Genomic DNA, 21177 nt, shown 5'->3' on the forward strand with positions numbered 1-21177 from the left:
TAGTGAAGAGCAAGTAGTGCACTGGTTGGATACAAAATTGAACAAATCTGTCCTATATGTAGCCTTTAACAGTGAAGTGGATCCTACATAAGAGGAATATACCCAGTTAGCATGGGCTTTAGAAAGTTGACCCACTCTTTCATTTGGGCCATTGATCCGGGCCGAGTTCAGGCCACCCAAATGTGGAAGGCAAATTTGGTGATGGGGGCTTGATCAGAAGAGGATGGGCACCCCAACTATTGATATTAAGCCGTCCATCAATAGGTGGATTTTTATCAGATTGTGGTGGAACTCAACACTTGAGCCCGTCTGCATAGGGGTGCCCATATTGGCATATGGCCCATTAGGGGCGATCAAATTTTGAACGCTAAATTAATGGGCATGGTGAAGATTATGAGTGATCAAGAGGTTCACAAAAATGCAGCAATTCTTTGTTCTAAATTTTGTTATGGTTTTCCAAGTAGCTCCAATTTTGCATATGATGCTTTTACGAATTTTATTGAACAAAGTTTAGTTGAAAATTAGTTGAAGCCACTGGCGAATACCTTTATTGTTCAACTGTATGATAAGTCTTTTGCTGATATTTCCTATGTTAAATCATTTTCTTGCAATGAATTTTTTAGTTCTTTCTTGATAAGCATTAAGCAGACGACCACGAGTTTGGCTTGATTAGAATCTGTTGAAAATTTATTTTTAAACTAACCAAACAAAGTCTAAACCAAAAATTTATAGTGCAATACATTTTAAGATCAACTCTAGTAAATTCTTGTTTAAGTTTTGCTTGATTAATAATCAAGCTGAATTCTTATTATATTTTAAGTTTTGTTAAATAATCCATCCAAACTTGAACATTATAATGTCAGCATTGGAGATTTCTTATTTTCTTAAGCCCCATCAATATATATACTTACAGTGAACGAAAGATTAATTCATTAATTCATAAATAAATGGCATGTCACATTTCTTGTGGATTTGCCTCTCCAAATTGGCTAGAGGGACCTCTGACCTATGTGAGACTTAGGGCGGTGTAGTTGTAGTTTAGTTTAATAAAAGATGATATAATTGAAGCCATTGAGAGACTAATGAGTGACGAAGAATTGAATGAGAGAACAAAAGCACTGCGCAACAAAGTTTTTAAGCATGGTTTCCCTGCTAGTTCTCTGGCTGCTTTTAAAGGTTTAAGAGATTTTATTAGCCAAATTGTGGCTTAATTAGATATGTCATGAATCAAACGGTAATAGTGTATATATTGTAAGTGTATATAAGATCTACTCTAAATTAAATAGGTAATTTGCTTTAGAATGCATGAAAAACAAAGTTATATTAGTAACCTTTTGAAATAATCTGAGTATGGACCTTGGGTCAATTTTGGCTGTCGAATAAATGGATTTTATTCTTCTTCAGATTTAATTCAGTATGAAGTTGTACTATCAGTTGTTTCATTAAGTCGTAACTCTACCTATTCAAAATAAAATAAAAACACACACAAAGTGACTCTTAAGTGTTTGTACATGCAAGGCAAACTTTTGGCGTTATATATTTGGATTACCAAAAATATATTAAATATGTTATTGTACACTTAATCAAATAAGTGAGTCCTTAGGGGAGAGATGAGTTGGATGGTTTGAAGAGAAGAGACATAAGTGAAAGGTTTCAGATCCGAACCCTCTCACTTACACATTTAATTTTTTTTTTTTTTAAAAAAGAGTTCCAAAGGTGGGGAAGAAGGGATGGATTGGATGGTTCGAAAAGAAAGAGTATAATGAGAAGTTCCGGATTCGAAATCCTCCTACTCAAAATATTAAAATAAAAAAAACTTGAGTCCAGAATCCAAATTACACAAAATTGCTAGCCCACTTGGCACCATTTTGGTCGAAAATATTGCGTTTGTTAGTAGGGCTATATAAAACTCATGTGTATGTATAAAATTTATAAAATAAGGCATAAAATCTATAACTATACATATTGCAATGTAACAAATTAATGTTATACATCATTATATAATAATACATAAAATTAAACATATACCATATATAATTATGCATTAATTGTGAATTTGGAGTAAACCTAATATAGACCCAAAACCCTAATATATTTGTGAGTTGCATATGAACATTAGAATATAAGTTTAAAACCCGAAATTCAAAATTTCGAAAATCTTTTTTTCTTTTGTGAGTTTTTGCCAAAACTCGACTCATAAAACTCAATTGAAAGTCGTACTTGTTAGCTGTTATTCATATCAATCATCAAGCCAATGCCAAATTTCGTGACTTTGAAATTTCCTATAATATGGTTAATCAGTCATCCTATCAGATTCTAAACTATACTTAACAAGGAAAGGTATATTTGTCACTCCAAACCATGATATCACTATTCTACAAAGAAAACTTTGATCCTTCTTGTTTTTTAATCGAAATCGATAAATAACCCACACACACTCACCGAATTTAAACAGACGCAAGAGTTAATCGAAGAACGGCTCGAAAGCAATCTAAGAGAGACCCACGAAGAACTACTATTCAACCAATTGATTTAAGCCAATTGGTAAGGTTCCTTCTTGGACACAGTTTTTTATCAAAGTTGTTGCCGGACGTCTTTGTCTCAATTGAATGCAGCAAGTGCAAGATTGTGTATAGATCCTGTTGAGTGTTGGCCAAAAAAACAATCATTTCCCTTGCCCTCACTCCTTTACTCATGACGTGTGCGCTTACCCAACATTCCATTGTTTTATTACTTAGCTGTGTGTAGCATATGTGAATACCCTACAACGACTAATGCCAATTTAATTTGGATCCTCGCTGTGTCAATTTTTGCTTCCCAGCTAAGGTGTTGTTTTAACTGCTATTTTTTGAAGTTTTTGTAAAAATTGTATTGTAACAATTTGATGTATATGAAGAAAAAAAATGATTGAAAAATGTACTCAGAAAAAATTTTAAAAATTTTCTTAAAAAAAAAAAAAGCAATCCAATTAAGGCCTAAGACTCTCGGATTGTCTTGTATCCAAGAAAGGCGGAGTCTCCCAATAATATTGGACTGGTTACTTGAAAACCAAAATAGAGAGCTGTAAAACTAATTGATAAACCACGGTCTAAAGTATAATGACTAATGGCTGTCTGGACTTCTGTGTTTTTCTTAATAGAAAAATTTTCTATTTCAATGGGTTTTTAATTGTCTGCAACAGGAAAAATTGTCCATAAGACTTAAGACCGATTTTTTCCTCCCTTATCCTCCTTTCTTTTAAAAAAAACTTATCAAATTAACAACATCCCTAGCCATGGAAAAATAAAAAGGGGTGGTACACACTTATGTTTACATCAGTGACAATAAAATCTCCCGCATTACACTTTCTCTTTTTTAAAGTGATAAATTCAAAAAATAAAATAATAGAAGAGGGTATCGTACGTACCGATTATGAAGTCTATCAATTTAATAAAAGAGGAATTAGAATATGAATTAATCTTTCTAACACTGATAGTGTATATACGGTTAGCGATGAATGAGTAACAACTATGTAAATTAATCTTAAAGTGATAAATTCAAAAAATAAAATAATAGAAGAGGGTATCGTACGTACCGATTATGAAGTCTATCAATTTAATAAAAGAGAAATTAGAATATGAATTAATCTTTCTAACACTGATAGTGTATATACGGTTAGCGATGAATGAGTAACAATTATATAAATTTTGAATTACGTTTACATATTTGTCATGTATCTAACGGTAATATTGTATACAGTGTCAATATATATAAGATTTTGTATATGACATAAGTAAAGAAACTTTTAATCACTTAAACCACATCATATTCTCAAGTTGATTCTATTCTATCTGTAATTTAATATATCAATCCCCTCTTCACAGTTGGCATTTGTGCGCATATGTTTGTCGCCGTCCGTTTGCATGCAAACGTACCGATAAATCTTCTAAATTACTACACTAAAACTGCGTCTTTTTCCAACCAAACAGTAATCAAGCCTTAGGATACCAAGTGCGTGAAAAAGCATAAACCCTAAATTTTGTTATCCTTTGCTTTGGCTCCAACTATCCGTGTCCCTTTTCTAACTGCCCAAAAACAATTTCAACCCCAATACAAAGTCTTGGTTAATGGTTCATTGACTCGAACAGTTGACGCTACCGTTCTTCATTTCAATTGCCTTTCCTTGCACTTTCCTCGTTGTTTCCCGAACGTGGCTTTTATTTTGATCTTCTTTTCCATGCAGTTTCCGGGACGCTAGACGGGCTAAGGACGGAGCTGTCGAGTGACGATTGGCCGAGGGGCCCTTGGGCCTAAGGGAATAGATCGGCATTCGCCCTCTCGTTTTCCGTAAGGTTATTGCCTCCAAAATTCCTCTGTTCACTTTTGTCCTTTGAAGTGGCTTTCAAATCGTGTAAATTACATATTATTAATTCTTCAAATTATTCTTGGAAACTCGCTGTGTCTTTTTTTTTTTTAAAGAAAAAAGAATGAAAAGCATTGCTTAATTAATTGGTCAGTAATTCAGTAAGTTTCGCTACATCTCCATGCTTTAGTAAACTTCTCAAATTAATAAATAGCAAAGTAATATGTTTCCCCTCTATACAAAACTTGAAGCTAAAGACAGTAGGGTAGGAAATAAAACCAATTCTAATTCTATTTTAAAGCTCGTATAGCCATATTAAATGTCATTTCAATATTACAAAGATCGGAAAGGAACATATTTATGGGATTTGGACTGCAGGTAATTGCTATGCAGTCATTAATTTAGGATTATTTGAATGCATTTCACTGGCTAAAGCGGGTAAAAACTTCCGCTTTCTTTCTTGCACCAAATAATAACAATAATAATAATAATTTCCAATATAATGGTTAATTAGTCATCCTATCAGATTCTAAACCATACTTTAACACGAATAGATAAAGTTTGTCGCCCCACTCCATGATATCACTATTTAATAAAGGAAAATTTGATTCTCCTTCATTGTTTCTTTTCTTCAACGGTCGACCATATTTATACTATCCTATTCTAAAGAGAAAGAGAATCCAATTAAATTATATAAGAAGTTAAAGGAAAGACATGCTCATATTCTGACACGTCAAAATGTGGGGTTTAAATACTTCGACTCACGACTCAAAGAATGATTTAAATCCCTTTTAGTGGCGAACTTGCATAAGGCAAAAAAGTTGGTTTGATGCTCCTTCGTTACAATTGATGAAAGTAGCCGGACAACTTTTGAATGCTGCACATGCAAGATTGCGTAGACGCGTTGTCTGAAAAACAATCAGTTGCCTTGGCCCTCACACCTGCACTCTTGCCGTGTGTGCTTACCCAACTTTTACTTAGCAGTGTACTGCTCATGTGAATTCCCGACACCGACCAATGTCAATTCAGTTTGGATCTCGTCCGTGTCGGTTATTGCTTAGCAACTAAGACTCGGGGATTGTCTTGGATCCAAGAAACGCAAAGTCTCCCAACTCTTATTGGACTGGTAGCTTGAAAACTAAGATTGTGTTTGGATTGCATTTTTCGTCATTTTTTATGAAAAAATTACTGTAACGATTTGATATATGTGAGGGAAAAAGGTGATAGGGAAATGTGATCACGAAAAATAACAATATTTTTCGACGGAAACAAGCAATTCAAGCAAGACCTAAAATAGAGCTCGTGCACGCGTGAGCTTCATGAAATTGTGATAAATCATGGTCTAAGATACAAGGGCTAATTGCTACTTAGACTTCAATTATCCGCTAATATAGTCCTATTTTTTGCTTAGTAGAAAAAAGATTAATCTTTCCTACACTGAATTTGAAATCCAATTTTTACACATATGTCATGAATTTAACGATAATAATATATACAGTATCAATGTATATAAAATTCACTCATAGAAAAAAAAATTCTATTTCAAATGGGGTTTTAATTGTTTACAGCAGAAAAAATTATCCACAAGCCTTAAGGGCAACTTTTTCCAGATTACCTCCCTTTATCTTCCTTTTCTTTTAAAAAAGAAAAATATCAAATTATCAACATCCCTAGCCATTGAAAAATGTAAAAGCAGTGCCGTTGCCTGTTAATTTTAGTCTAATTCGTAATCTATATAAATTACTACTATATCAATCGCCTGTTCACAGTTGACACTTGGATGTATATGCTAGTCACCGTCCATTTTTTTTTGCTAAAACGTAACGATAAATCCTCCAAAATACTACACTAATGTTGCATCCCTTTCCAACCAAACAGTCAAACCTAAGTACACTAACTGTGCGAAAACGTATGAATCCTAAAATTTGTTATTCTTTGCTTTGGCTTCAAGTTTCCGTGTCCTCCTTGTGTTCTATAAATACTCAAAAACAATATGAAATCTTTGCAGGTTGAAGATTTAACATAAGCATATTTGGAGGAAGTTGCTAACATGGAAGCTAGAGGAGAAATTTTGGTTGTACCATTTTTTGGGCAAGGCCATCTTTTCCCATGCATGGAGTTATGCAAGCATTTCTCATCTTATAACTACAAAGCCATCCTCATCATCCCTTCTCATCTATCTTCATCTGTTCCCTCCTCTCTCAGGGGACTTTCTTTGGTTGAAGTGGTTGAAATTCCCAACTCACCTTCATCATCTCCACCGCATCCTCCGCTGCCGCCACCATCGGAGATGACACCACCACCAGCATCACTGCCTGAAATGCTAGATGGATCGAGAACCGGACCCGGATTTGGCCCAGGACCCGGACCACTTCGCCACCACCATCAGCAAATGGGAAGTGGACTTGAAGCATACCTTTCTCAAAGGTGCGGGGAGTTGGGTCAGACCCGACCCGTTTGTGCCGTGCTTGATGTGATCATGAGCTGGAGCAATGAGTTTTTTGTGAAGTTTGAGATACCGACAGTTTCTTTTCTTACTTCTGGTTCTTGCTCTGCTGCTATGGAACATGCTGGTTGGAAGGCTCAGGTGGGTGATATGAAACCAGGTGAGATCCGAAAGTTTGATGGGTTACCGGAAGACATGGAGCTGAGTTATTCGGATCTTAAAAGGCAGGAGCATGGGCCACGTAGACATGGTGGAGATGTAGGTGGGCCAGCAATGGCTGGACCGAATGGACCAGATGGAGGGAATGGACCACCTAATGGGATGAAATTCCCTCCTCCTGGGGCCGGGAGTAGTCGGAGATGGTTAGATGAGGTGGAGGGTTCGTCCGCATTGTTGTTCAATACGTGTAATGATCTGGAACATCCGTTTATCAAGTATATCGCTGATCAGACTGATAAACCGGTCTACGGTGTGGGCCCGCTCTTGCCCGAAAAGTACTGGAAATCAAGCGGTTCAATTTTACATGACGGTGAATTTAGATTAAATCGAAAGTCGAATTACACAGAAGACCAGGTGGTTCAATGGATGGATTCAAAACCACATCAGTCTGTGATTTACGTGTCATTTGGTAGTGAAGTTGGGCCTAGCTTGGAGGAATACGCGGAATTAGCCCATGCATTAGGGGAGTTGAACCGACCGTTTATATGGGTGATTCCACCGAATTCGGGAAGAACCGGTCCACCACCTGGTCTTATAGGTGATGAATCCGGTTCACAAACTAAAGAAGAAGGTTTCTATCCACATGGGTTGGAAGAGAATGTCGGTGACAGAGGATTGGTGATAAATGGATGGGCACCACAGCTGCTAATTTTGAGCCATCCATCTCTTGGTGGATTTTTGTCTCATTGTGGATGGAATTCTACAGTGGAATCCATTGCCCGGGGAGTCCCAATTTTGGCTTGGCCAATCAGGGGTGACCAATTTCATAATGCCAAATTGGTCGTAAAACATTTGAAGGCGGGGCATATGTTGCGGACAGGTGATGATCCAAAAGAAATGGTCAAAAAGGATGGCATTATCGGAGGTATTGACCTTCTGCTGGATGACAAAGAGGTTCACAAGCAAGCAGTGGCGGTAAGAAGCAGATTCAAGAATGGTTTTCCAGCAAGTTCAGTGGCTGCTTTGAAGTCCTTTCTTGAAGCTATAGTCAAGAAGAATTAAGCAGATTATCGATATGAAGAGACGGATCATATGAGCATTTGTAATATCTATTGGTTTGACAGATTGATAATGGACTGCCCAAGAGAGTAGTATATTGCAAATTGTCTGCCACACAGCTATCTGTCTTTTCTTTGTTTTTTTGGTGAAATCTGTCTTTTCCTTGTGTTGGGTAGAGGGGCCTGCCCATTCTGATATCGCCGAGGGGCGTGGGGCTGATAACTTTCCGGGCTTGATTTGTAGGCTTGTATAGATGACACAGAAGCAACCGAGAAAGAAATATACGATCTTCTTTCGAAATGTTTCAAGAGAAAAAAAAAAAAAAGGAATAAAGCGCACTCAAGAGAAAAATTGATTAAATCGATCAAATAATTATTAAAAGCGAAATACATACCCTAGCTACGTTCTTTTCATAGGCGAGGTACACTTTTTGTTTGAATTATCATTTTCTTTTAAAAATTTTTACGTTTTTCGTGAATCCATCGTCCAATAACTTTTTTATCTTATATATATAAAACCTCCGCAATATGTTTTTTAATAATAACCTCTAGAAAATAGCAATCTAAACTAGCAATAAACCCAAAATACTAATGACGAGTCATATTTATGGTCAAATGATCTGACACTGAATCACTTAAATAGAACCAAACCAGAGACAATCCAGCTTGTGATCCAAACAAAAGAGTCAAGAGACAATCCAACTCGTGATTCATTGATGTTTTCTCTGGCAACCCAAAGCGGTTTAGGACGGAAGCAACTAAAAAAAATAAATAAAATTAGTAGAACCTAGATCAATTTATTACAGCTACCCTAATATTTTCATGGAAAACTTTATTGCATGTTGTTAGGCCCCAAATAATTTTTTGTTACAGCTACCCTATGTGTGTGTGTGCCTCCATTTATCTGATTTACTGTCTAGGAATGGTGTGATTTTTATTTTTTTTTGGTTACCATCTTGTTATTTAACATTTTGACATTGAGGAGGAGCAAGTGGCTAGGATTGAAAAGCGAATCAAGCTGCTCGATACTCAAATCGAGTTCTGCTCAATTACGAGTTTGTTTGAATTTGATTCACTAACTAATCAAATCAAATTGAGACAGTATTTTTTATTTTATAAACTTTTGAGTTCAACTCGATTAGCATAAAAGTAAAATTTTACATATAAAATATTCAAATTACTCGATCTCAAACTCAATAAAAGTTTGTTTGAATTTGGCTCGAGAAATAAACAAATTAAATTAAACAAAATAATCAACCGAACTTAAATATAAGAATATTTGATTTATTTAGATTCGTTTACACCCACACTAGTGGCAAGATTCAATAAGTATCCTATTCCTCAATATGCAATTTATTTTGGCCTCATGATGGCCTACACATCTTAATATCTTATCTCCAAGTTTGATATTCTTCATTGTTCACATCCTCTGAGGCATCATTCACCATTCTTTACAAATTCCTTTCTGCATTCAGTGCTAAAGCTCTCACGACTCTCAAATATCAGAACCAATCTAAACGCATGACAACAACTAAAGAGATTTTTATTGTTACATTTTCTGGTTGTGGTCACCTTTTCCCTTGCATAGAACCATACAAACACCTCTCCTCTAGAAACTTCAAGGCCACCCTTGTACTCCCTTCCAACCTCTCCTCCTCCGCTCCCTCCTCCTTCAACCACCACCCCCTCCTCATCACAGCCGACCCTTCTCTAGACACAACATGGCCCAAGAGCAAGTGGGCCTGGACCTTGAGGCCCACTTGAGTAGTAGGTCCACTGGCCCAGATTCAGCCCATCTAGTGTGCGCCATAATCGACTTTCCAATGGACTGGATCAAATACATTATTTGGGAGCATAATGTCCCTATGGTCAACTTCTTTATTTTCGGCATGTGTGCAGCTGTCATGGAGTAGGGCGCGGAAATCCCAAGCTAAAGCAGGTAGTCGGGGTGAGGTGCACACCATCCCTGACTTACTAGAGGTTATGCATCATACATACTCCGATTTCACACGCCATTCTAAACGGGTTCCATGTACTGGTTGTCCACCTAGACGGGGTGATCAACCACCGTGGATGCCATTAATAAAAGGTTCAATTGCTTTGATGTTCAACACGTGTGATGATCTAAAGCATCCATTTATCGATTACGTGGCTAATCAAACGGCCATGCCAACTGACATTTGCCGTGGGGCCATTCCTGCATGAGAAATTTTGAGTGCCACCCAAGTCATTAATTAGTGAAACCCAATGTTTTTAAATCCGGACCGGACCGGCGGGTCGACCGGTTCGACCGCGACCCGGCCATGTGTCCGGTCCGGTCTATAGCTTATGTTGACTTTTATAAAAAACCGGTCAAAACCGTAAAAAACCGTTCAAATCTTCAAAATCGGGTCGGACCGTGAACCGCGGTTTTCCAATTTTTGAGTCAAAATTGACAAAAACTTCAATTTTGACCGAACCCTAATCTTCATTCTTCATTTCTTCACTTCGGCACTTCGCTAGTTCGCTGAACTTCGCTCCAGTCTTCCTCTTCGCACTTCACTTCGCCGCTTCGGTCTTCCTGCCGTTCCTGGTTCCTCCTGGTTCCTCTCTCACTTCGCCGCTTCGGTCTTCCTGGTCTTGCCTGTCATCTCTAATTCCTTCTCCCCTTAATGGCTTAACTCTAATCCCTTCTCCAAAGTGTGGTGTGGATCACTTTTGGGGAAACGGCGTAGATGACCACTGGTTGGCGGCGCTCGTTGTCGACTGTGGGCTGAAGGTGCGGCTGAGCAGGGTGATTGAGGTGGTGCAGCTGCGGTGCAACTGGTGCGATTCTAAGCCAAAAAAAATTGTGGAAGTGAATTGAGGTGGTGCAGGCTGAAGTTTTTCCGCCTGCTGCTGCGATTCTAAGCCAAAAAAAATTGTGGAAGTGAATTGAGGTAGTGCAGGCGGAGGAATTCCAAACTCGTTCACACTTCACACCATCTTCATCAGCTTTTCTCGCAACCCTGTCTCAGGTATTTTACTTCATACACCTGCTGCGCTTCTATCTTCTTTTTTCAATACAAATTGGTATGTGGAGAACTGCGTAAAAGTACTATTGTTCACACGGGCATATAATAATATATTGCTGTCACCCTGCATCTTTCTTCAAACAAAAAAGTTGTCCATTTCACAGGGGAATGTATAAAGAAAAGAAAGAGAAGGCAGCAGCAATTAGTCTGTAATTCCTTGAAACAAGTCTGCCGCAAAGAATATAGACAATCCTGGTAATAGGCCCTATTGCGGCACGGGCTGGTGATTTCATATTCAATGACTTTTCAAGACTTGATCAAATGGCGAGCTGCCGATTCGCTTACAAGAAATACTAACGGAGTGATAATTTAATAGAAAAAAATATGCAGTTCAATTCCTAAATATTCAATTATTGTGCGATTTTAGTCCTTAAAATTTTAGTAAAAATAAATTTAGCTCTCAATATTACTTAGCATATGTGCAGTTTAGTCCCTAAAGTTTTCGCAAGAGTAAATCTAGTTGTCAATGTATCCAATTTGAAGCAGATTTAGGACATTTGAAAATTTTTTCTCTATTACTGATACAATTTAGTCACGTCTAATAATAGTTTAGTTAAATTAAATTTCGAAATAAAGAGGCAAAACAGTAATTAACTTTAAGCAACAAGGAATAGCAACTCACATCACATGCTAACTAATTAACTAGTAAAAAGTAGGAAAATTTTTGTCTAAAGAAAATTAAAACTAGACAGAGCATCCTGTTCATTGATCCAAATTTTATTTTCATTCTCTATCGCTATTGCCCCCAATCTTTAAATCTCTGTGCTATTATTTAAAAGTATATTTGATGTCTTTAAATCTCTGTGCTATTATTTAAAAGTATATTTGATGTCTTTAAATCTCTGTGCAAAACCCAGTTATCGTGAAGATACTTAACACCCTCAAGAAATGCACAAGGCTTAGGGAATTAACTTCACTCGTGCTAAACGGTTGTTTCATTGTCTTTAAATATGATTTTATACTTTTATCACTTGTCAGTGATTCATATAATGGTCTTGGATGATGATGACTTGTCAAGATGGCTTTTTTTGAAGCTTTGTTGTCCCAGAATTATGAAGAAGATTATAGAAGCTTCAGAAATTGGACTCGTTTGGACCTTTTGATTGTTTTCTAGACTTGTATTGTTTTTTGTTAATTTTAATCTTTAGACAATTGGACATGTAAGTTTCATAACTATGTTAATTGTGTGTGTTAATTGTTGGATATTGCTCTTATATTTATTGTGGTTCAGCATTTATATCTTATTCTATGCATAGGTGTGTGTGTCTATATATATATATATATATTATTTATTTATTTATTTATTGAACCCCGGTTGAACCGGTCCGACCGGTTGAACCTCGACCCTTTCACCTCACCGGTTCGATTGACGGTCCGGGTTTGAAAACATTGGTGAAACCCAAATTAGACAGCCCAAGCACCAAAGCAACTGTAGTGAAGAGCTAGTAGTGCAATGGTTGGTTACAAAATCGAGCAAATCCGTCCTATATGTAGCCTTTGGTGGTGAAGTGGATCGTACGGAAACGGAATGTACCCTGTTAGCATGGGCTTTAGAAAAGTTGACCCACTCTTTCATTTGGGTCATTCGATCCGGGTCGAGTTCAAGCCACCCAAATGTGGAAGGCAAATTTGGTGACAGGGGCTTGATCATAAGGGGATGGGCACCCCAATTATTGATATTAAGCCAGCCATCAATAGGTGGAATTTTATCACATTGTGGGTGGAAATTAACAGTTGAGGCCGTCTGCATAGGGGTGCCCATATTGGCATGGCCCGTTAGGGGCGATCAAATTTTGAACGCAAAATTAATGGGCATGGTGACGATTATGAGTGATCAAGAGGTTCAAAAAAATGCAGCAATTCTTTGTTCTAAATTTTGTTATGGTTTTCCAAGTAGCTCCAATTTTGCATTTGATGCTTTTACGAATTTTATTGAACAAAGTTTAGTTGAAAATTACTGGCAAATACCTTTATTGTTCAACTGTATGATAAGTCTTTTGCTGATATTTCCTATGTTAAGTCATTTTCTTGCTATGAATTTTTCAGTTCTGTCTTGATAAGCATTAAGCAGACGACCACGAGTTTGGCTTGATTCGAATCTGTTTAAAATGTATCTTTAAACTAACCAAACAAAGTCTAAACCAAAAATTTATAGTGGAATACATTTTAAGATCAACTCTAGTAAATTCTTGTTTAAGTTTTGCTTGATTAATAATCAAGCTGAATTCTTATTATATTTTAAGTTTTTTTAAATAATCCATTCAAACTTGAACATTATAATGTCGGCATTGAAGATTTCTTATTTTCTTTAGCCCGTCAATAAATATACTTACAGTGAACGAAAGATTAATTCATTAATTCATAAATAAATGTCATGCCACATTTCTTGTGGATTTGCCTCTTCAAATTGGCTAGAGGGACCTCTGACCTAAATGAAACTTAGGGCGGTGTAGTTGTAGTTTAGTTTAATAAAATACAAGAAGATGATGAGGCCACTGAAATTATTACAACAAAAGATGATATAATTGAACTAATGAGTGATGAAGAATTTCATGAGAGAGCAAAAGCACTACGCAACAAAGTTTTTAAGCATGGTTTCCCTGCTAGCTCTCTGGCTTGTTTTAAAGCTTTAAGAGATTTCATTAGCCAAACTGTGCCTTAATTAGATATGTTATGAATCAAACAGTGAAAGTATATACATAATCAGTGTATATAAAATTACTCTAAATTAAATAGGTATTTTGCTTTAGAATGCATGAAAAAGAAAGTTATTTCAGAGCTTTTGAAATAAGCTGAGTATGGACCTTGGGTCAATTTCGGTTGTCGAATAAATGGATTTTATTCTTCTTCAGATTTAATTCAGTATGAAGTTGTACTACCAGTTGTTTCATTAAGTCGTAACTCTACCTATTAAAACTAAAAACAAAAACACACACAAAGTGACTCTTTAGTGTTTATACATGCAAAGCAAACTTTTGGAATTATATATTTGAATTACCAAAAATATATTAAATATGTTATTGTACACTTAATCAAATAAGTGAGTTCTTAGAGGAGAGATGAGTTGGGTGATTCGAAGAGAAGAAGTGTAAGTAAGAGGTTCCAGATTTAAACCCTCCCACCTACACATTTTATTACAAAAAAAAAAAAAAGAGTCTCAGAGGTGGGGAGAGGAGGGATGAGTTGGATGGTTCCAAAAGAAAGAGTGTAAATAAGAAGTTTTGCATTCGAACCCTCCTGTTGAAACTATTAAAAAAAAAACTGAATCCAAAATCCAGATTACACAAAATTGCTAGCCCACCTGGCACCATTTTGGTCGAAAATATTGCGTTTGTTAGTAGGGCTGTATAAAATTCATATGTATGTATAAAATTTATAAAATAATGCATAAAATCTATAACTATACATATTGTAATGTAACAAATTAATGTTGTACATGATTATATAATAATACAAAAATGAAACATATAACATATATAATTATGTATTAATTGTGAACTTGGACTAAACCTAATACAGACCCGAAACCCTAATATATTTGTGAGTTGAATATGAACATTAGAATATAAGTTTAAAACCCGAAATTCAAAATTTCGAAAATCTTTTTTCTTTTGTGAGGTTTTGCCAAAACTCGACTCATAAAGCCCAATTGAAAGTCGTACTTGTTAGCTGTTATTCATATCAATCATCAAGCCAATGCCAAATCTCGTGACTTTGAAATTTCCTATAATATGGTTAATCAGTAATCCTATCAGATTCTAAACCATACTTAACAAGAAAAGGTATACTTGTCACTCCAAACCATGATATCCTATTCTACAAAGAAAACTTTGATCCTTCTTGAACACAGTTTTTTTTATCAAAGTTGTTGCCGGACATCTTTGTCTCAATTGAATGCTGCAAGTGCAAGATTGTGTATAGATCCTGTTGACCAAAAAACTATCATCATTTCCCTTGCCCTCACTCCTTTACTCATGACGTGTGTGCTTACCCAACCTTCCATTGTTTTATTACTTAGCTGTGTGTAGCATATGTGAATACCCTACAACGACTAATGCCAATTTAATTTGGATCCCCTCTGTGTCAATTTTTGCTTCCCAACTAAGGTGTCGTTTTAATTGCTATTTTTTAGAGTTTTTGCAAAAATTGTATTGTAACAATTTGATATATATGATTAAAAAATGTATTCAGGAAAAATTTTAAAAATTTTCTTTAAAAAATAGCAATCCACTTGAGGCCTAAGACTCTCGGATTGTCTTGTATCCAAGAAAGGCGAAGTCTCCCAATAATATTGGACTGACTGCTTGAAAACCAAAAATAGAGAGCTGTAAATGTATGATAAACCACGGTCCAAAGTATAATGACTAATGGCTGTCTGGACTTCTGTGTTTTTCTTAATAGAAAATTTTTCTATTTTCAAACGGGTTTTTAATTTTCTACAACAGGAGAAATTTTCCATAAGCCTTAAGAGAAATTTTTACCTCCCTTTATCCAACTTTCTTTAAAAAAAAAAAAAAAAAAAAAGTTCACATTATCAACATCCCTAGCCATGGAAAAATAAAAAGGGGTGCACACCTATGTTGACATTAGTGACAATAAAATGTCCCGCATAACACTATCACTTTTTTAAAGTGATAAATTTAAAAAATAAAAAGAGAAGAGGGTAACATACGTACCTGATTATGAACTCTATTGATTTAATAAAAGAGGGATTATTATATAAACTAATTTTTTTTACACTGACAGTTTATATACTGTTAGCATTAGATGAATGATAACTATGCAAAATTTGAATTTGAAATTTAACATTTGCATATTTGTCATGGATCTAACGATAATAGTGTATACACTGTCAGTGTATATAATATTTACTCTGAGGATATAAGCAAAGAAACTTTTAATCACTTAAACCACATCGTATTCTCGAGTTGATTCTATTCTATCTGTAATCTAATATATCAATATCCCCTGTTCACAGATGACATTTGTGTGTATACGTTTGTCGCTGTCCGTTTGCACGCAAACGTACCGATAAATCTTCTAAATTACTGCGTCTTTTTCCAACCAAACACCTTAGGACACCTTAGGATGTCCCTTTTCTAACTGCCCAAAAACAATTTGAAACCCAATGCAGATAGAAGATTTAACATAAGCATATTTGGAGGAAGTTGCTACAATGGAAGCTAGAGGAGAAATTTTGGCTGTACCATTTTTTGGGCAAGGCAATTTTTTTCCCATGCATGGAGTTATGCAAGCATTTCTCATCTCATAACTACAAAGCCATTCTCATGATATTCAAGTTGGCTTTTGAAATAAGCTGAGTATGAAGTTTTACTATCAATTGTTTCAGTCAGTGGTAACTCATACTGAAAGTCTAATGAGCTTGGAAGCAACTTATTATGCTTAAGCTTGGATTATTCATTCCCCTTTATCTAGTTATAAAAGGGCAAAACGTAAAACAGAGAGGGACTGTTCAAGTGTCTGTACATGCAAGGCAACTTTTTTTACATTAATTAATTTCATTTTAAGTTAAATTTGCGTCAAACAGGAATGGAAAAGCAGAAGGGAGCATAATTTAGACCTCAAATGAATAAGATTTTGTTAATTGATTTCTACGTCTAATTGATATGGTATTGGTTTTATTGTCCATATTAAAAATTAAAAATGGAATGTAAAATCATGCCATGTGTGAATTTCTTTCCTTTTTGGCAATACAGATTCAAACTACTAACAATCTTTTGAAAAAAAAAAAAGTTACTGTAACAATCTTTCATTTTTTCAGTCTTTTGAAAAAGGTCATTGTACACAGTTCAAATCACTGAGCCCAGGAGTCCACAAAATTGCCGGGCATCCCGCTTGGTACCCTTTTGGTCCAATCTAATGCCACTTTTTCAGTCTACGACTTCAATTCCAATCGTAACAAGTTTCACTTAAACACAAAAAAAAAAAAAAAAAAAAGTGAGTTATAATAGGTGTGTTTTGATATAAAATTATCTCAAATATTGTTTTGCTTACATTTATAAACATATTTTTCAACCCACTCTTTTATGTTCACAATTATTTTTTTATTTTACATACACCACATCACAGAAAATATTATAATAATTATTTCAAATAATATCCTATCCAAACACTACACAGATATATCTGCTTCTCTCACGGTCCAATCAACTTACTCAGTAAAATGCCACCATGGAGTATAATTGGCTTATTTGGGAATGCAAATATCATAATATTGAGTATTTTAGGTGTTATTCCTATCAATCATCGAGCCAAGGCAAAATCTTGTGACTTGAAATTTCCAATATAATGGTTAATTAGTCATCCTATCAGATTCTAAACCATACTTTAACACGACGAGATAAAGGTTGCCACCCCACTCCATGATATCACTATTTAATAAAGGAAAATTTGATTCTCCTTCATTGTTTCTTTTCTTCAACGGTCGACGACATTTATACTATCCTATTCTAAAGAGAAAGAGAATCCAATTAAGTTGTATAAGAAGTTAAAGGAAAGATAAACTCATCTAGATTAAATGAATACTCTGACACATTAAAACGTGGGGTTTAAAAACTTCGACTTGTGACTCAAAATACGATTTTAAAACCCTTTTAGCGGCCAACTTGTGTGAGACAGGTTGGTTTGAAGCTCCTTCATTACAGTTGATGAAAGTTGCCGGACATCTTTTGAATGCTGCAAATGCAAGATTGTGTGGACGCGTTGACTGAAAAACAATCAGTTGCCTTGGCCCTCACCCCTTCACTCATGACGTGTGTGCTTACCCAAGTTTCCGTTGTGCTATTACTTAGCGGTGTATTGCTCACGTGAATTCCCGACACCGACCAATGTCAATTCAATTTGGATCTTGTCCGTGCCGGTTTTTGCTTAGCAACTAAGACTCTGGGATTGTCCTGGATCATCCAAGCAACGCAAAGTCTCCCAACTTATTGGACTGGTAGCTTGGAAACTAAAATAGAGCACGTGCACGCGTGAGCTTTCTTGAAATTGTGATAAATCATGGTCTAAAATATAAGGACTAATTGCTATTTGGATTTCAATTATCCGCTAATATAGTCATATTTTTTTCTCAACAAAAAAAAGATTAATCTTTCCTACATTAATAGTATATTTATTGTTAGTTTTGAATGAATGACAACTATGCAAAATTTGAATTTGAAATCCAACTTTTACATATGTGTCATGAATTTAACAGTGATAATGTATACAGTATCAGTGTATATAAAAAATTCCATTTCAAATGGGGTTTTAATTGTTTACAACAGAAAAAATTATCCACAAGCCTTAAGGGCAACTTTTATCTGATTACCTCCCTTTATCTTCCTTTTCTTTCAAAAAAGAAAAATATCAAATTATCAACATCCCCAGCCATTGAAAAATGTAAAAGCAGTGCCGTTGCCGTGTTAATTTTAATCTAATTCGTAATCTATATAAATTACTACTATATCAATCGCCTGTTCACAGTTGACACATGTATGTATATGCTTGTCACTGTCCATTTTTTTTGCTAAAACGTAACGATAAATCCTCCAAAATACTACACTAACGTTGCATCCTTTTCCAACCAAACAGTCAAACCTAAGTACACTAACTGTTCATAAACGTATAAATCCTAAAATTTGTTATCCTTTGCTTTGGCTTCAAGTTTCCGTGTCCTCCTTGTGTTCTATAAATACCCAAAAACAATATGAAATCTTTGCAGGTTGAAGATTTAACATAAGCATATTTGGAGGAAGTTGCTAACATGGAAGCTAGAGGAGAAATTTTGGTTGTACCTTTTTTTGGGCAAGGCCATCTTTTCCCATGCATGGAGTTATGCAAGCATTTCTCATCTGATAACTACAAAGCCATCCTCATCATCCCTTCTCATCTATCTTCATCTGTTCCCTCCTCTGTCAGGGGACTTTCTTTGGTTGAAGTGGTTGAAATTCCCAACTCACCTTCATCATCTCCACCGCATCCTCCGCTGCCGCCACCATCGGAGATGACAACACCACCACCACCAGCATTACTGCCTGAACTGCTAGATGGATCGAGACCCGGACCCGGATTTGGGCCAGGACCCGGCCCACTTCGCCATCACCATCAGCAAATGGGAAGTGGACTTGAAGCATACCTTTCTCAAAAGTGTGGGGAGTTGGGTCAGACCCGACGCGTTTGTGCTGTGCTTGATGTGATGATGAGCTGGAGCAAAGAGTTTTTTGTGAAGTTTGAGATACCGACAGTTTCTTTTCTTACTTCTGGTGCTTGCTCTGCTGCTATGGAATATGCTGGTTGGAAGGCTCAGGTGCGTGATATGAAACCAGGTGAGATCCGAAAGTTTGATGGGTTACCGGAAGACATGGAGCTGAGTTATTCGGATCTTAAAAGGCAGGAGCATCATGGGCCACATAGACATGGTGGAAATGTAGGTGGGCCAGCAATGGATGGACCGAATGGACCACCGGGTTGGAGGAGATTTGGCAGACCAGATGGAGGGAATGGACCACCTAATGGGATGAAATTAGGTCCTCCTGGGGCCGGGAGTAGACCGAGATGGTTAGATGAGGTGGAGGGTTCGTCCGCATTGTTGTTCAATACATGTAATGATCTGGAACATCCGTTTATCAAGTATCTTGCAGATCAGATTGATAAACCGGTCTATGGTGTGGGTCCGCTCTTGCCCGAAAAGTACTGGAAATCAAGCGGTTCAATTTTACATGACGGTGAATTTAGATCAAATCGGAAGTCGAATTACACAGAAGACCAGGTGATTCAATGGATGGATTCAAAACCACATCAGTCCGTGATTTACGTGTCATTTGGTAGTGAAGTTGGGCCTAGCTTGGAGGAATACGCGGAATTAGCCCATGCATTAGGGGAGTTGAACCGACCGTTTATATGGGTGATTCAACCGAATTCGGGAAGAGCCGGTCCACCACCTGGTTTTATGGGTGATGAATCCCGTTCTCAAACTAAAGAAGAAGGTTTCTATCCACATGGGTTGGAAGAGAAGGTCGGTGACAGAGGATTGGTGATAAATGGATGGGCACCACAGCTGCTAATTTTGAGCCATCCATCTCTTGGTGGATTTTTGTCTCATTGTGGCTGGAATTCTACAGTGGAATCCATTGCCCGGGGAGTCCCAATTTTGGCTTGGCCAATCAGGGGTGACCAATTTCATAATGCCAAATTGGTCGTAAAACATTTGAAGGCGGGGCATATGTTGCGGACAGGTGATGATCCAAAAGAAATGGTCAAAAAGGATGGCATTATCCGAGGTATTGACCTTCTGCTGGATGACAAAGAGGTTCACAAGCAAGCAGTGGCGGTAAGAAGCAGATTCAAGAATGGTTTTCCAGCAAGTTCAGTGGCTGCTTTGAAGTCCTTTCTTGAAGCTATAGTCAAGAAGAATTAAGCAGATTATCGATATGAAGAGAGGGATCATATGAGCATTTGTAATATCTATTGGTTTGACAGATTGATAATGGATTGGCCAAGAGAGTAGTGTATTGCAAATTGTCCGCCACACAGCTATCTGTCTTTTCCTTGTGTTGGGTTGAGGGCCCTGCTGTGTACTCGATTGAAATTATACAAATGCCCAATCTGATATCGCCGAGGGGCGTCGGGTTGATAACTTTCCGGGCTTGATTTGTAGGCTTGTATAGATGACGCAGAAGCAACCGAAAAAAGAAATATACGACGTTCTTACGAAATGTTTCAAGAAAAAAAAAAAAAAGGAATAAAGCGCACTTAAGAGAAAAATTGATTATATCGGTCAAATGATTATTAAAAGAGAAATATATAACCTAGGTTATGAGCTCTTCATAGGCAATGTACACTTCTTGTTTGGATTGTCATTTTTCACCAAAAATTTTTACGTTTTCGGTAAATCCATCCTCCAATTACTTTTTTATCTTTATATCTATCAAGCTTCTACAGTATTTTTTTTTTTTTTTAACAAAAACCTCTAGAAAATAGCAATCTAGACCAGCGATAAACCCAGAAAACTAATGACGAGTCATATTTACGATCAAATGATCTGACCCTAGATCACTTAAATGGAACCAAACCAGAGACAATCCAGCTTGTGATCCAAACAAAAGAGTCAAGAGACAA

The 21177-nt window shown here is 36.5% G+C and overlaps 2 protein-coding genes across 2 annotated transcripts; both read left to right on the forward strand.

The window, feature by feature from the left end:
- Positions 1-6363: 6363 nt before the first annotated feature.
- On the forward strand, positions 6364-8124 carry LOC113781650 (UDP-glycosyltransferase 92A1-like). Its single transcript, XM_027327608.1, has one exon. The coding sequence runs from the start codon at positions 6393-6395 to the stop codon at positions 8007-8009; it is 1617 nt and encodes a 538-aa protein (XP_027183409.1). The 5' UTR covers positions 6364-6392; the 3' UTR covers positions 8010-8124.
- A 10596-nt stretch (positions 8125-18720) lies between these two features.
- Positions 18721-20695, forward strand: LOC113781348 (UDP-glycosyltransferase 92A1-like). Its single transcript, XM_027327267.1, has one exon. It carries the CDS (start codon positions 18824-18826, stop codon positions 20474-20476), a length of 1653 nt encoding a protein of 550 aa, XP_027183068.1. The 5' UTR covers positions 18721-18823; the 3' UTR covers positions 20477-20695.
- Positions 20696-21177: the final 482 nt, after the last annotated feature.

This window comes from Coffea eugenioides, chromosome 8 (assembly GCF_003713205.1).
Source record: "Coffea eugenioides isolate CCC68of chromosome 8, Ceug_1.0, whole genome shotgun sequence".
NCBI classification, from domain to species: Eukaryota; Viridiplantae; Streptophyta; class Magnoliopsida; order Gentianales; family Rubiaceae; genus Coffea; species Coffea eugenioides.